Source organism: Drosophila hydei, unplaced genomic scaffold (assembly GCF_003285905.1).
Source record: "Drosophila hydei strain 15085-1641.00,03,60 unplaced genomic scaffold, DhydRS2 tig00000333-arrow-arrow-pilon, whole genome shotgun sequence".
Taxonomy (NCBI): domain Eukaryota; kingdom Metazoa; phylum Arthropoda; class Insecta; order Diptera; family Drosophilidae; genus Drosophila; species Drosophila hydei.
This window is the reverse complement of record NW_022045711.1, coordinates 967,501-981,751: the sequence shown is the minus strand read 5'-3', so window position 1 is coordinate 981,751 and position 14,251 is coordinate 967,501. Positions and strand designations below refer to the sequence as shown.

Genomic DNA, 14,251 nt, shown 5'->3' with positions numbered 1-14,251 from the left:
CAATGCGATGACGGCACTTGCATTGCCAAGGAGCTGCTCTGCAATGGCAACATCGATTGCCCCGAGGATATATCAGACGAGCGCTATTGCGATGGTGAGTGCGTGTGTGTAACTCTGTCTGTCTGTCAATCAGTCTGTCTGGTTGCCTGCCTACCTGCCTGCCTGTCTGTCTGTATGAATGAGTATTGCTCCGTTTGGTGGCTCGAGAGTGTGTGCACACTCGCAGGTAAGTCGGTTCCACGTTGAGTTTTACGGCCGCGCTATTGTCTCTTCTGTTCCTTCTGTCGTTGCACAACACTGTTTCGCACTTATCGATTCCTGAGTCCTGACAGCTGTCAACTGTCAGCAGTCGTATTGGTCAGTAGCTGACTGCCTACTGACTTGTTGGTAACTCTCGCCACATTCGAAACGCATAACTAATCCGCACATAGCCGACTATCGGTCATCGATAATACATTATTAATCACATACACACACACCCAAATACTCAGGTGGCTACGATGCCGATCAGTGTCTGTTCAATGAGTTCCGCTGCAGGAACGGTGAGTGCATACCGATGCGTCAGGTGTGCGATAATATCTACGATTGTAACGATTATACAGACGAGCAAGACTGCGGTAAGTCCTTCGTCTTGCATTGTTATCGATAATTATTGTCTCTGTCTCTCTGTCTATCTCTCTCTCTCTGTGTTATGGATATAAGTTTATATGTTTAAATGCTTACTGCGGGTCTCTGTTCTCAACTTTTTGGTAACTGTTTTGGTAACTACTTGGTGACTGATCTACTTTACAGCGACTCTGTAAAACTCTCTCCCTTTTCTTCCTCTCCCCCACTCTCTCTCTGTCTCTCGCTCCCACACTCTCTGCGTGTTTACCGCTTCTTCGATAATGAAGTTATCGATTGCTTTTGCGTTTCTGTGTTTAGCTCTTATGCGTGTCAACTGCCCAAATTTATGATTTTTTTCTTAACAAATTTACATTTTATTTCTCTTTTTTCCAATTCGCCTTGAAAACAATTCGAAACATAAATGATATAAAAACAAATATGTGAACGAACTTGGTTGTGGTTATCGAATGTCCAAAAACTAATCGATTAATTGCACGTTTCAACAACTACAACCCAACTCCCCGCAACTGGAACAACAAATTGAAATCGACAACAACAACAACATCAATTGGCTCAATCGCAAAATTTGCATGCTTCAAACTTAACAAAAACCAAAAACAAAACCAAAAAATTTTTAAAAACTGAATATCGATGTCGAATCCATTCGTCTAATGACCCCATCCTATGTCTATATATATTATATCTTTATATATATATATATATCGATATATTTGCCGGGTTTTGCATGCGGTTTACCTTTACCACTGTCCAAAATCCTTTCCTTACCCTTTCAAAACCGATAACGATCGATTGCGATAAATGCACGCGGCGACTCACAGACCCGAACGAAATCGAAAACAATAGAGATGCCGATACGGTCGATCGTGATGGTATAATACGAAATTATGGAGACCATCACCGCCGGCCGCCGCCGGCAATTGGCCGCGATAACGATAACGATAACAACATCTATGAGCACGGCCTGCACGAGCTTGATCTCAATGAATACGAGCTCTACAACCCGCAGGACCATTACGCAAAAGCAACTCCCCAACACCCGTGTGACGCCAATCACTTCAAATGCCAGAACAACGTTTGCATTCCGATCCATCTGCGCTGCGATGGGTACCACCACTGCAACGATAGGAGTGACGAGGCTGATTGCGACCGGTATAGGCCGCCGACGACCACCAGGCGACCCGTGACGTTCGCACCCACGAGTTACTTCTGGACAACAGCCGCGCCCGGCTCCCTGGAACGTCAGACAACGAATGCGCCTCCATTCGATAGAGTAACAGCGCCGGCCACGCGTCCCACCACTAACCCAATACCAATAACAACGAGTGGAGTTGCATCGAGTAGGTTCCCTAATTGTACCAGCGAGTATTAACGAGTAGCGGGTTTGTTTGCATTCTGTGTGGCCTTTAAGGTAGCGAGAAGCGTGGCGAGTAACTCGTTTCGGATTACCAAACACTCTCGCCACTCTACTGCTGATGGGCTTAACACTAACGAATCGCGAGTAGCGAGTGGCGAGTGGCGACTGCCGAGTAACGAGTTATAAGCTATGGCTGCAAGTCACTAACTACGAGTAACGTCTCATAGGTTACAAGGAACTAGTAACGAGTAGCCGGTTTCAAGTAACGAGCTACGAGTTATACGTTATCAGTTACAAATTACGATTTACGAGCGTGATGAGTAACGAGTAACGAGTTGCGAGTCTTAGGTTACAAGTAACGAGTAACTAGTTATGAATAATACGTTTTAAGTAATGAGCAGCGAGTAACGAGTTACAAGTAACGAGTTACGATTAACAACTTATGAGTAATGAGTTACGAGTCTCAAGTAACGAATTACAAGTAACTGTAACTGTCACGTAACGAATTAGCTATGTTACAGTCGTTATTTACTAGATAAACCTTTCAATTATCACGTAACGCGTAACGAGTAACGTAACCAGTTGCGTCTCTGCGCTTAAATGTGCTTGGGTTCTGGCTTAGTACTTTGGGTTAGACGACTTTGACAACAAAGTGCATGCCATGTTTGTGACTCTAGCATTGAACACTGAAACTTACTTAAGCTAAGCACACACACACAGACACACACACACACACACATACACACACACAGAGCCAATCAACTAGTTATAAAGTAAAGCGCTTAAATTAGCATTTAATGTTACGTTATTTTAAAATATATTATCCTCATATCATTTTAATTATAATTGCCAAACACATTTCCGTTTCCCTCTATATATATATACATATCTCTCTCTTTCTTTCATGCACTTATTGTAAATCTCTATCTCTCTTTTTTATGTTATTTTTATACGTGCTCGCTCGTATTATTATAAATATGCCTTGTTGCCTGCCAAACACCAATCCGAATCCCGACATTCACACAAAAACAAAAACCAAACATCATTTATAGACAACTCATCATCATCATCATCGTCATCATCGTCATCATCATCATCATGGGGCAATTGCCTCGAAAACATTGAATTCGCGTGTCACAATCACGATTGCATTTCGATTGAAAGCGTCTGCGATGGCACTCCCGACTGCCAAGAGCACGAGGATGAGGACTATACGCTGTGCAATTGCAGCGCTGACAAGGTGAGTTCTCACACACACACGCATCCACCCAACCACACACACACACACACACACAAAGACTCTCACCAACAACATGTGTATTCCCAGTACAAATGTGTGAGGGGCGGCGGTTGCATACCCAAGACTCAAGTCTGCGATGGCAAATCTCAGTGCCGCGATGGTAGCGATGAGAGCGCATGCCGTAAGTAAAATTAAAAAGCAAACCTCACGAATTATTGCCTACCCAAATCATGCATATCCCCCATACACACACACCCACACTCACACACTCACACGCCCACACACTCTGGCGCTCGCAGCTCGCCTGCAGTATGAACTAATTATCCAACTAACAACATATCTAGTCTAGAGCTCAGAGATGGGCGCGTGTCGTGACACGATGCAGCCAAAGACGAAAATTAATTACTAACCATTATCTGCCAGTAATATCCTAATATAATACATCTACTATTTATTTATTTATTTATTTATTTATATTTATTTTTGCGAATTATTTCTAATTATTAATATATTTAAAAATTAATTTTATTTACATATTTTATTTTGGTATTTTGCTATGTATTTTTAGCATGATTGGCTTTGGTATTTAGAAAAGTTTAAAAGTGTATTTATAAAGCTTTTACATAGTACTAGAATCACAGCCTAAGCTCGAATCCACAAATCCCCTTCCCTAGCTTCCAAAAATCCCACAAAAGAAACGAAAGTTTCATCATTTTATATGCTGCTAACTTTACTCTTTTCTCTTCTTCTTTTTTTACGCTCTACGCTTTTATCTGATATGTAATATATATATATATATATATATATAATGTATATAAATATATATATATTTGTATATATACTGTGCGATCATCGTCTCCCTTTCGCTCTTCCACTATCTCTGTCTCGCTCTCTGTGAACTATGCTCAAATCGTATACAACAACACCAACAACAACACGTCATACCGTCATACCGCCATACCGTCATACCATCATACAAAATACATCATCAGACTTTCATGCCAAATTTAATCTGAGCCGCCCGATCGTCGAGTGCCAGAGCTTTCAATATCAATGCGGGGACGGAAGTTGCATTTCTGGCTATAAGCGCTGCAATGGCATCACCGACTGCCCCGATAGCGCCGATGAGTACAACTGTCTGATCAATTACGATACGAACTATGGTACTGAAAACGAAATTAAAACTAACCTCAACGATATGTACACATATATAACTAATTAGCTGAGAGCTTGATCGGTTCGCAGCAAATACTGAACAACTACCGAGCGAGTTATCATACAAATATCTGACGCTACATTTCTCTTATCTTATACATACACACACACACACATACATACATATAGACAGTGACTCAGACACAGACAATGATAATGATCCATTGAATGAGTGCGATCTGTACTATTTTGAATGTGACTTTGGCCAGTGCATACCCTTAGAGAAGAAGTGCGACGGCTATGCGGACTGTCAAGATGAAACGGATGAGCTCGATTGTCCGCCCTTCACAGGTAAACAAACACACATACACACTCACTCACCCACTCACCCACTCACCCACTTACACACACACTCAAGTGTTGCCTGTAGCGTGGCTTTACTGTATTTGCTTAAGAACTGCCCAACTAGCTACGCACATGCTGTACACAGTTTGTACACACACACTCACACTCTCTTTCTGTCACTCTGTCACACTTACACACGCACACACACACACATAATCATGATCATAAACATTTTGCAGAGCATTGTCTAGAGCACGAATTCGAGTGCGATGATTATTGCATACCACGCGATCAGCTCTGCGACGGTATAGTCAACTGCAACGATGGCAACGACGAACGCAACTGTACTTCATGTCGCAATGAGGCCTACCTGTAAGACACCTTCAGCTAGCCAAAGGCTCAACTCATCTTAGCCACCGTCGACACAAATTTGATCAACTATTCTATATATTTCTATGTACCCACAAACACACTCATACACACACACATACTTATACACACGATCATCGTCATCACCATCATCATCATCGTCGATTATCGATCAACTTATCGCTCCATCGGCAGCTGCAACACTGGCGATTGCATTGCAGCCAAACTGCATTGCAATGGCATCGCGGAGTGTTCCGATGCCAGCGATGAGCTCAACTGTGGTAAGCACACATAACATAGACAAAAAGAAAAAGAAAAAGAAAAAGAAAAAAGAAAATCCCCCATATACGACCCTCCACCTGATAATCCGCAACCCTAAAATGTACTCATGTACCGTATCAGACCCTCGCACTGCAAGCGTAGCTGCATCGTAGTCGTAGCAATTATGTAGTTTGAATCTTTATTTCTTTTATTTTCTCGATATTTTTATTCGATATTTTTCTGTAGTTAGTTGTATCTAATTGGTAATATCGTAGCTCAGATAAAACAGCGTTTGCTTGTTATCTTCCCATATATTTTCATTATTTTGCATTACATTTTGAAGGTAGCAGCTGTGCGATAAATCAAATCGCCTGCAACGGCGCCTGCCTCGATTGGTCGCTGCGCTGCGATGGTATACTCGATTGCGACAATGGCATCGATGAGCTCAATTGTCCGGGTAACAATTACATATTCAATTTTATACTTTCTGTAGACTTTTCCTCTCAAAAATATCTCTAATCTTATCATTTCTGCCACTCGATAGTTATCGATCACTATTTAAGCTGCGATAGCTTTAAATTTTTATATTCTTAAACAGCTTTCGTTGCGCTCTGTTTGCTATGCTCGCGCTACTTTTTTAGCATCATTCTGTTTTGTTATCGATAGCTATCGATAACAGTTGCAGCAGCTATGATTTTGCATTGCATTTGCCTTGTCATATAATAATATTTTTTGTACTTTCCTATCGATAACTATCGTTGATTATCGATAATTTTTAAAAATAATATTGCTTGTAATCTATAATTGTATTACAGTAATTATGTTTTATAGATTTTAATGCCACAAAAAAGCTTAAAAGTTAGCTTCGATAAATATCGATCTGTATCGATAACTCTTTTAGAGTTCAACCACAGTTGCTTTGCGCGCATCTTACATACAACGTCATCTATCTCTCTATTGCTATCTCTCTCTCCCTGTCCTTCTCTCTCTCGCTTTCTCTCTATCTTTCACTGTCACTATATCTCTCTTTCTCTCTCTCTCTCTCTGTGTCCCTCTCTCTTTTCTTTCTTTTTCTTCTTCTGTGCTCTTTTGCTATCTCGTTAAGCCTGTTGCTCTCACAAGTCACAAATATTTCGCATAATTTTTGTAATGCTCATGCGTTTTTTTTTTATTTTCCACGTTTGTTATTTTTGTCATTTTGTGTTAACAAACGCCACACACAACAAACACACACATACACACACACACTTACATACACAGCTGGCAAGAAAAACTTTAGAAACACAACAACAGTTAGGAAATGCCAACCAAATCAATGGCAGTGCTCAAACTCTGAATGCATTAACGCCGATTTGTTGTGTGACAAACATGCCGATTGCACGGACGAATCGGATGAATTACCGAGTAGATGCTTGGGACAGGGTAACGATACATACGATTCCATTAAAAAAAAACCACCCCCGCCAACCCATCAGCCCACTCAGTCCCCAATACCAAATCGAAATCCAAAAACCAAAGAGAAAAAACTGATCCAAACCAAAAACCCAATTCCAATTAGTTTTAAATCTATATAGCTATAAGTAAGGCTCTTTAATGTCTATCGATAAAAACAGCGATAGATATATGTATGTATATCGGAACAGGTTTGTATTGTCTGTATATATGTAATACTACTAAGTGCGTTTGTGTTTGTCAAGTGAAAGCTGTGCTTCATTAATCTCGACTGCTGAACTGTTCAAACCAGCGTTGCTCATCTCGATTCTCTTCTCTCTTCCTTGTTATGCTACTGAAAACACGCTAACACGTAAATGCTATCGTTACCGTTCTCGTTATCGTTATCGTGATCGTCATCGTGATAACGATATCGACACACGCACACACATCACAAATAAATTGCATGCATCGCCATCGTCATCGCCATCGCCATCGCATCATAGCCACCGATCGACTGACCGCTGGGGACTGCCGACGGGATCAATTCTTTTGCGATGAATCATGCTTCGATCGTTCAATATTGTGCGACGGGAATATCGATTGTATTGACCGCAGCGATGAGCGCGACTGCCATTTGCATACCACGCGTCATCCATTGTATCCACCACTGCCCTGCCCACAGCACACGTGCCCCAGTGGCAGGTGCTACACGGAAAGCGAACGCTGCGATGGCCGTCGCCATTGCGAAGATAGCTCCGATGAGGCCAACTGTAAGTATTTCATATTCAATCTTGAACTCGATATCATCGCCATCAAACATAAACACAGCTCGTTGCTCAACACTGTCTTTAACGTAAGCGCGCATGTCTAACGCACTCACCACCAGAAACTGAGAGGCCCAGAAACCCAAGAGAGTTACGAACATGTACATGTTTATCGATAGGCATCAGCTTAAGCGCAGGTTCAACTCACACTATCAAGTCTGATTAGTCTGATTAGTCTGATTGAAAACAGTGAATGCATTTCCAATAACCATATTTGGGCAGCTCTGCAAGTTATCGATAATTTCTAGATAATGGAGTATAGCTTTCAATCGGTCAACGTCTTGGACCTTGTCGGCAAGCCCATTCACTATGGCAAAACTCAAGACCCCAAGTCTTACAAAAATGTAACCGTACGTAAGCGAGGCTACTCCATATATAACGGCATGGGCTAAACTCTAAAAAAGAGCTCGAAAGAAGCGGAATCAATATAATTTGCCTATTGGTTCAGTTTGTCAGTCCATACTAGAGATTGGGAATGATGACTACAGATAAATCAAAATAGTTTGTCAATCAGCAGATATATATATATATAACGATAACGATAAAAAGTTCATTCTTCTTTAAATAACAACTTCTCATAAATTCAAATATATTAAGAAATTAGTCAAGGAAGTCCTTGCGGGGGGTACCTTCTTAAAGCACGAGATATTGATAACTGTTGGAATGACACTTGTTAAATTTTTGGACTTGCAACTTGTATGGCACAGAGGCACCTAGTTTGAGTTAGTTCTTGATTGAATCGTACACGTCTAGTTAGCTATCTGCTTTATGTTTTAAGTTGCTGATCAATGTTGTTCACTCTCTTTCTCACTCACTCACTCACTCTCTCTCTCTGTCTCTGTCTCACTTGCTTACATTCACACACACACACCTTATAAGTACAATGCACTGATATATCTATGTATATATGTCTGTCCTCTCTGTCTCTCTCTCTCACTCTCTGTATCTCTCTCTCTCTATTTCTCTATATATATACATGTACTTTAACTATCTCTGACTTCTTTCTTTTTTGTCGCTTTTAACAAATTCTTTTGCGAAATTGCACCAAAATTAAATGTAAAAAACAACGAAATATTAAATAAATATTAAACAGGTACTCAATGCAAGGATAACGAGTTTTTCTGTTACGATCGACAGTTTTGCATAAATGCAACGCAGCACTGCGATGGGTACTACGACTGCAAAGACTTTTCCGATGAACAGAACTGTATTGGTTAATAATCAAATTTCTGCAATTCTTTTAGCCCTTATATTAGTTGTAGTTGTACTTTGATATTAATTTTACCTAAGCCAATTGCATGCTAGCTAAGAGAAGCAATTCTAGTCCAAATTTAAGAAACAACAATTATTGAATATTTACGATTACAACACGAGCTACACATGTGTATGCACTCTTTCGTTTCTCTCGATATATATTGTTTAGATCTATATAATATGATTTGTCTAGCTTTCGATTCCGTACAGCTGTAGCAAGAGTTCAGTGGAACTGGTTCAGTTAATAATCTCTGCATTTGTTCGCTTCCACGCAGGCTGCGCTGCCGATCAGTTCCGTTGCCGTGACGGCAACTGTGTGTCCCAGGATGATGTCTGCAACGGCTTCAGACAGTGCATGGATGGCTCCGACGAGGAGAACTGCGATATAATGCAATGCCAGCATAATCAGTTCCGCTGCCGCAACGGACAGTGCGTGAGCCTGACGGCTCGTTGCAATGGCAAGACCGATTGTCAGGATAGCTCCGATGAGAGCAATTGTGGTAAGTAGCCAGTGGCGTGGGAGTCCTTAACTGGGGCTTAGGCTAAGGCAACCAGCTTGACACATCATCAACAACATCATGATCACCATCATCATCGTCATTACCATCATAACCATCATCATTGTCATTGATTGATTGATCACTGATCGTGATGAGGTCATCAACATTTAGCTAGCTACAGACCTGCATCGCCAACAGCCACCACCACTACCACCACAGCCACAACAACGACAACCACAACGGTGGTGCCAACTACAACAGCAATGCACCCAGTGGGGCCATTGCGCATTATTTGCCCACCAACCGCGTTCCGGTGTGAGAATGGTCCTTGCATAGCGCTCACAGCGCGCTGCAATGGTGTTATCGATTGTCCGTTCGATGCCAGCGATGAGCTGGACTGTGAGCCCATCACTAATGAAATCGATAGTAAGTGCTCAACGACCCGTGTACTTTCCCGATCAACAACGGTGTCAGCACAAAGAACCCCAGCAACCACCACCACCACCACCTCCACAACCACCACAACCACCACCACCAACAACAACAACCACAACTATTACCTTAGCCTAACCAATCAATCAAAGTACTAAACGGTTCAGGAAACAGTTCGGGTCTATTATATCCATATTCTCTCTATTCTACATTTAATACTTTATATATTCTATGAGTAAAACTAATATCAAGTTGGTCTACAATAGAACGTAATTAATGCGCTAAGTGTACTTCTTTTCTTTTTGTTTGCACAGCCTCCGATCCGTCTCCACCTGGACGCAACCAGTTGAACCTGAAGACCTATCCCGATAGCCAGATCATCAAAGAAAGTGAGTTGAGAGAGCAATGTGCTCTCCCCCCTTATGCTGAATGTGTTAAAGGCAAAAAGACAAAATTAATAGAATGCCTTGCAAAAGATCGATTATTCATGTAAATCGATAAGCGACTCTCTTCAATGGAAAATATCGATAGTCGTGTTTTCAGTTATATTTGTATTATAAATACTAACAAAACAATCTATTATCGATCATCGATATCGATAGCTCAATCTTTATTATCGATAGCTTTGTCTGTTATCGATCTGCGTTTTTGCAGGCTCATAGTGATATTTGTGCGTACTCATTCAATAATATCGAATAAGTCGATAAGTATAATCGATAAATGTATATCGACATCTCACAACTGAAGATCCTTCTTTTGCAAGACTCCAAAGCCGCTTCGAACACATCTGAAGAACGTTTTTCTGTATTTCTTTGTTTTTGTTTACAATGGCTATAACGGTTTGTTTGATTCTACATAATGCTTTACCATTACTTTTAATGCTTAACCCCACCAAAATGACATAACCCATAAATTAAATACCTACAGGATATATTAGGGAGGGTAAGTTGGCCTAACTACACACTCTATATAAATAGTAGTCACTCGTCTCGTACAGCTGCACCACCACTGCACCACAGCTATTGGCAACAGGTCCGGCGTTGTACATTCTGTCGAAATTATTATTATTATTGATGTTGCAGTGAGCACCCACACCTGCTAGATACCTTAGAACAATCACAACTGTAACTCCCCCTCACACTATCACAACGCAATTGTATTATAGTCCTACTTAGATCCAATAATTTGCTCGCTATGCTACCGACTATTAGATAAACTGCTATATAAATAGATGTTCCTTTGTGGGCCTTTTTCTAATGATTACTGTGGCATGCAGGTCGCGAGGTCATCTTCCGCTGCCGTGACGAGGGTCCAGCCCGTGCCAAGGTCAGATGGACACGTCCCGGCGGTCGCGCACTGCCCGTCGGCTTTACCGACAAGGGCGGACGTCTAGAAATACCCAACATACGCGTAAGTTGCCTTTGCTCTTACAATGACCACACCCGACTTTAATCCATTCATCTCATCTACAGGTGGAGGATTCTGGCACCTATGTGTGCGAAGCTGTCGGCTACCCGAGCTACATTCAGGGCCAACAAGTGACCGTCCATCTGACAGTCGAACGCTGTAAGTACTGCATTGGGTGGCTCTTTATTTTGCCTTCGAAATGTGGTTGGGTTTTTGGGTTGTTCAACACTCTACTCTCCATTTGCTACGAATTTGCTTGGACGCAGCTTGGGGCGAGCAGAAATACGAGGAGCCGAAATCGAATCGCATCAAATATGGCACCGTTCCGCATATTGATCTCGAGTTCTTTGGTCTAGGTAAATGTGGAAGTTTTCGTAAGCCCAACTGGAGCTGGACTTGGTCTTTGATAGGAAATACTAATATTCCGAAAAGGATTTCAATAAAAGATGCTTCATTTGCACAATTAGATAGAAAATGAAACGTTTTTTCAGAAAATATATCGAAAGCAGTTTTACTTCATTCAGAAATGAAATCTAGACCAACGGCAGCTCCATGAACCATGACCATGAGTCTTAGCTAATTCATATTATATTTTCTTACTTCCCTATTGCCAACCTGGCCCTAATGCTGGTAAGAGTAATCAGGTGAAAATATGAATGAGTTTCTTAAGCTATAGCTGCACGTGCGTTCTTCTATTCTACAGTCAATATTGACGAACACGAACGACCACCGACAGCCTGTACCGAATACCAGGCAACCTGTATGAACAGTGAATGCATTGACAAGTCGGAGATTTGCGACGGCGTGCCAAATTGCTCGGATGGATCGGATGAGCACAGATGCAGCCATGGACGCAGATGCCAGCCGAACCAGTTCTTGTGCAGAAACACCAAGTGCGTGGAGCGCACATGGCGCTGCGATGGCGAAGACGACTGTGGCGACAATTCCGATGAGGAGTCCTGCGATCCCGAGCCAAGTGGAGCTCCCTGTCGCTACGACGAATTCCAATGTTCCACCGGTCATTGTGTACCCAAGAGCTTCCACTGCGACGGTATTAACGATTGCCGTGACGGCAGCGATGAGTTCGGTTGCAGTAAGTAATCAGAAATCATGAAAATAACGACTCTGATGACATATGATGCATTACAGCGGAGCCTAAGCCACTGCGGAAACCACCACCAATGCAGTCCTTGCTGGAGGGACAGTCCCTAAACTTGACTTGCACGGGAACGGGTGTGCCCATCCCAACGATTATTTGGCGTCTCAATTGGGGTCATGTGCCCGACCAGTGCAAGTTCACAAGCTCGAACGGTCGCGGCGATCTCTATTGCCCCAACATGCAGTACAAGGACAGCGGCGCCTACTCCTGCGAGATTATGAACGCGCGCGGCACTATCTTCGTAACGCCCGATACCATAGTGAAGGTGACACCCGATCGCAATCAGTTCTGTGAGGCTGGTTTCTTCAATATGCTGGCACGCTCCACGGATGAATGTATCAAGTGCTTCTGTTTCGGCGTGGCTAACTCCTGCGAGAGCGCCAATCTCTTCACCTATGCCATACAACCACCAATTCTGTCTCACCGCGTGGTCACCGTTGACCTGACACCCTATCAGCAGATCGTCATCAATGAGGGCAGCGGACATTCTTTGCTCACGCTCCATCATGGTGTACAGTTCCGTGCCTCCGATGTGCAGTACAATAGCCGCGAGACACCCTACTTGGCCCTGCCCAGCGACTACATGGGCAATCAGCTGAAGTCCTACGGTGGCGAGCTTAGGTACGAGGTCAACTATATGGGCAATGGACGTCCTGTTTCTGGGCCCGATGCGATTATCACCGGCAATGGTTTCATACTCACCAATCGTGTCCGTACCCAGCCCAATCAGTTGAACAAGGTGAAGATTAGCTTCCTGCCTGGCAACTGGCAAAAGCCCGACGGACGCAAGGCCACGCGTGAGGAGATCATGATGATATTGGCCAATGTGGACAACATTTTGATTCGTCTCGGCTACATTGATACGGTGGCGCGTGAAGTGGAGCTAACTAACATTGCAATGGACTCGGCGGGCTCCTCGGATCAGGGTCTGGGCAGTGCCTCGCTGGTTGAGAAATGTAATTGTCCACCTGGCTATATTGGTGACTCTTGTGAAAGCTGTGCACCTGGATTTGTGCGCCAGCCCGGCGGTCCCTGGCTGGGTCGCTGTGTGCCCTTCGTGCCCGAGCTCTGCCCCGCCGGCACCTTCGGTGATCCGCGCCGTGGTGTGCCCTGCAGCGATTGCCCATGCCCACACACTGGCAGCAATAACTTTGCCAATGGCTGCAAGTTGAGTCCCGACAACGATGTCATCTGCAACTGTCACGAGGGCTACGAGGGTAGACGTTGCGAAAGCTGTGCCGCCGGCTATCAGGGTAATCCATTGATACCGGGCGGTGCCTGCCACAAGACACCCGAATCGACTTGCAACGTGGAGGGTACCTATAACCAGTACCCCGATGGCAGCTGCCATTGCAAGGCCCTGGTCACCGGAGATCGTTGCGACACCTGTGCACAAAATAGCTTCCATTTGAATTCCTTCACCTATTCCGGCTGCATTGAGTGCTTCTGCAGCGGCCTGCAGGCGGAGTGCACCAGCACCTCGTGGTTCCGCGAGCAGGTTAGCAGCAGCTTTGGTCACTCCCATGTGCCACATGGCTTCCAGCTTGTGCGCGATTACACGGTTGTCACACCTCAGTCGGTGCCCTTCGATACGCTTTCCAATGAGATTAGCTTCAAGTCAGGCTCGGAATATAGCGCCGATACCCTATACTGGAGCCTACCCGCCCCCTTCCTGGGCAACAAGCTGACTGCCTATGGCGGACGTCTCAACTATACACTTAGCTACAGCCCACTGCCCGGTGGCCAGATGTCGCGCAATAGTGCGCCCGATGTGGTCATCAAGAGCGGCGAGGATCTAACCCTCATTCATTTCCGCAAAGCGGCCGTCAGTCCCAGCACCTCGAACTCATATGCTGTGCCGATCATTGAGAGCGCCTGGCAGCGGACCGA

At 43.7% G+C, this 14,251-nt stretch overlaps 1 protein-coding gene across 29 annotated transcripts in view; it reads left to right on the top strand.

The window, feature by feature from the left end:
- Nucleotides 1–14,251, top strand: part of LOC111605612 (basement membrane-specific heparan sulfate proteoglycan core protein) — a 63,497-nt gene that overhangs the window by 25,912 nt on the left and 23,334 nt on the right. For 3 of the 29 annotated variants that reach the window (XM_023324248.2, XM_030223990.1, XM_030223988.1), the window contains exons 4-16: nt 492–617; nt 1,446–1,964; nt 5,695–5,808; nt 6,612–6,773; nt 7,289–7,555; nt 9,139–9,363; nt 9,535–9,789; nt 10,110–10,184; nt 10,723–10,737; nt 11,072–11,205; nt 11,268–11,361; nt 11,906–12,295; nt 12,352–14,251. The exon at nt 12,352–14,251 is cut by the window's right edge and continues 328 nt beyond it. In XM_023324248.2, coding sequence (XP_023180016.2) covers nt 492–617; nt 1,446–1,964; nt 5,695–5,808; nt 6,612–6,773; nt 7,289–7,555; nt 9,139–9,363; nt 9,535–9,789; nt 10,110–10,184; nt 10,723–10,737; nt 11,072–11,205; nt 11,268–11,361; nt 11,906–12,295; nt 12,352–14,251 — 4,276 coding nt within the window. Of the gene's footprint in view, nt 1–491; nt 618–1,445; nt 1,984–3,033; nt 3,403–4,213; nt 4,385–4,565; nt 4,728–4,960; nt 5,094–5,285; nt 5,372–5,530; nt 5,541–5,694; nt 5,809–6,611; nt 6,774–7,288; nt 7,556–9,138; nt 9,364–9,534; nt 9,790–10,109; nt 10,185–10,722; nt 10,738–11,071; nt 11,206–11,267; nt 11,362–11,905; nt 12,296–12,351 lie in introns of all 29 variants that reach the window. The other 26 variants (XM_030223997.1, XM_030223995.1, XM_030223985.1 and 23 more) reach the window with 22 other exon arrangements.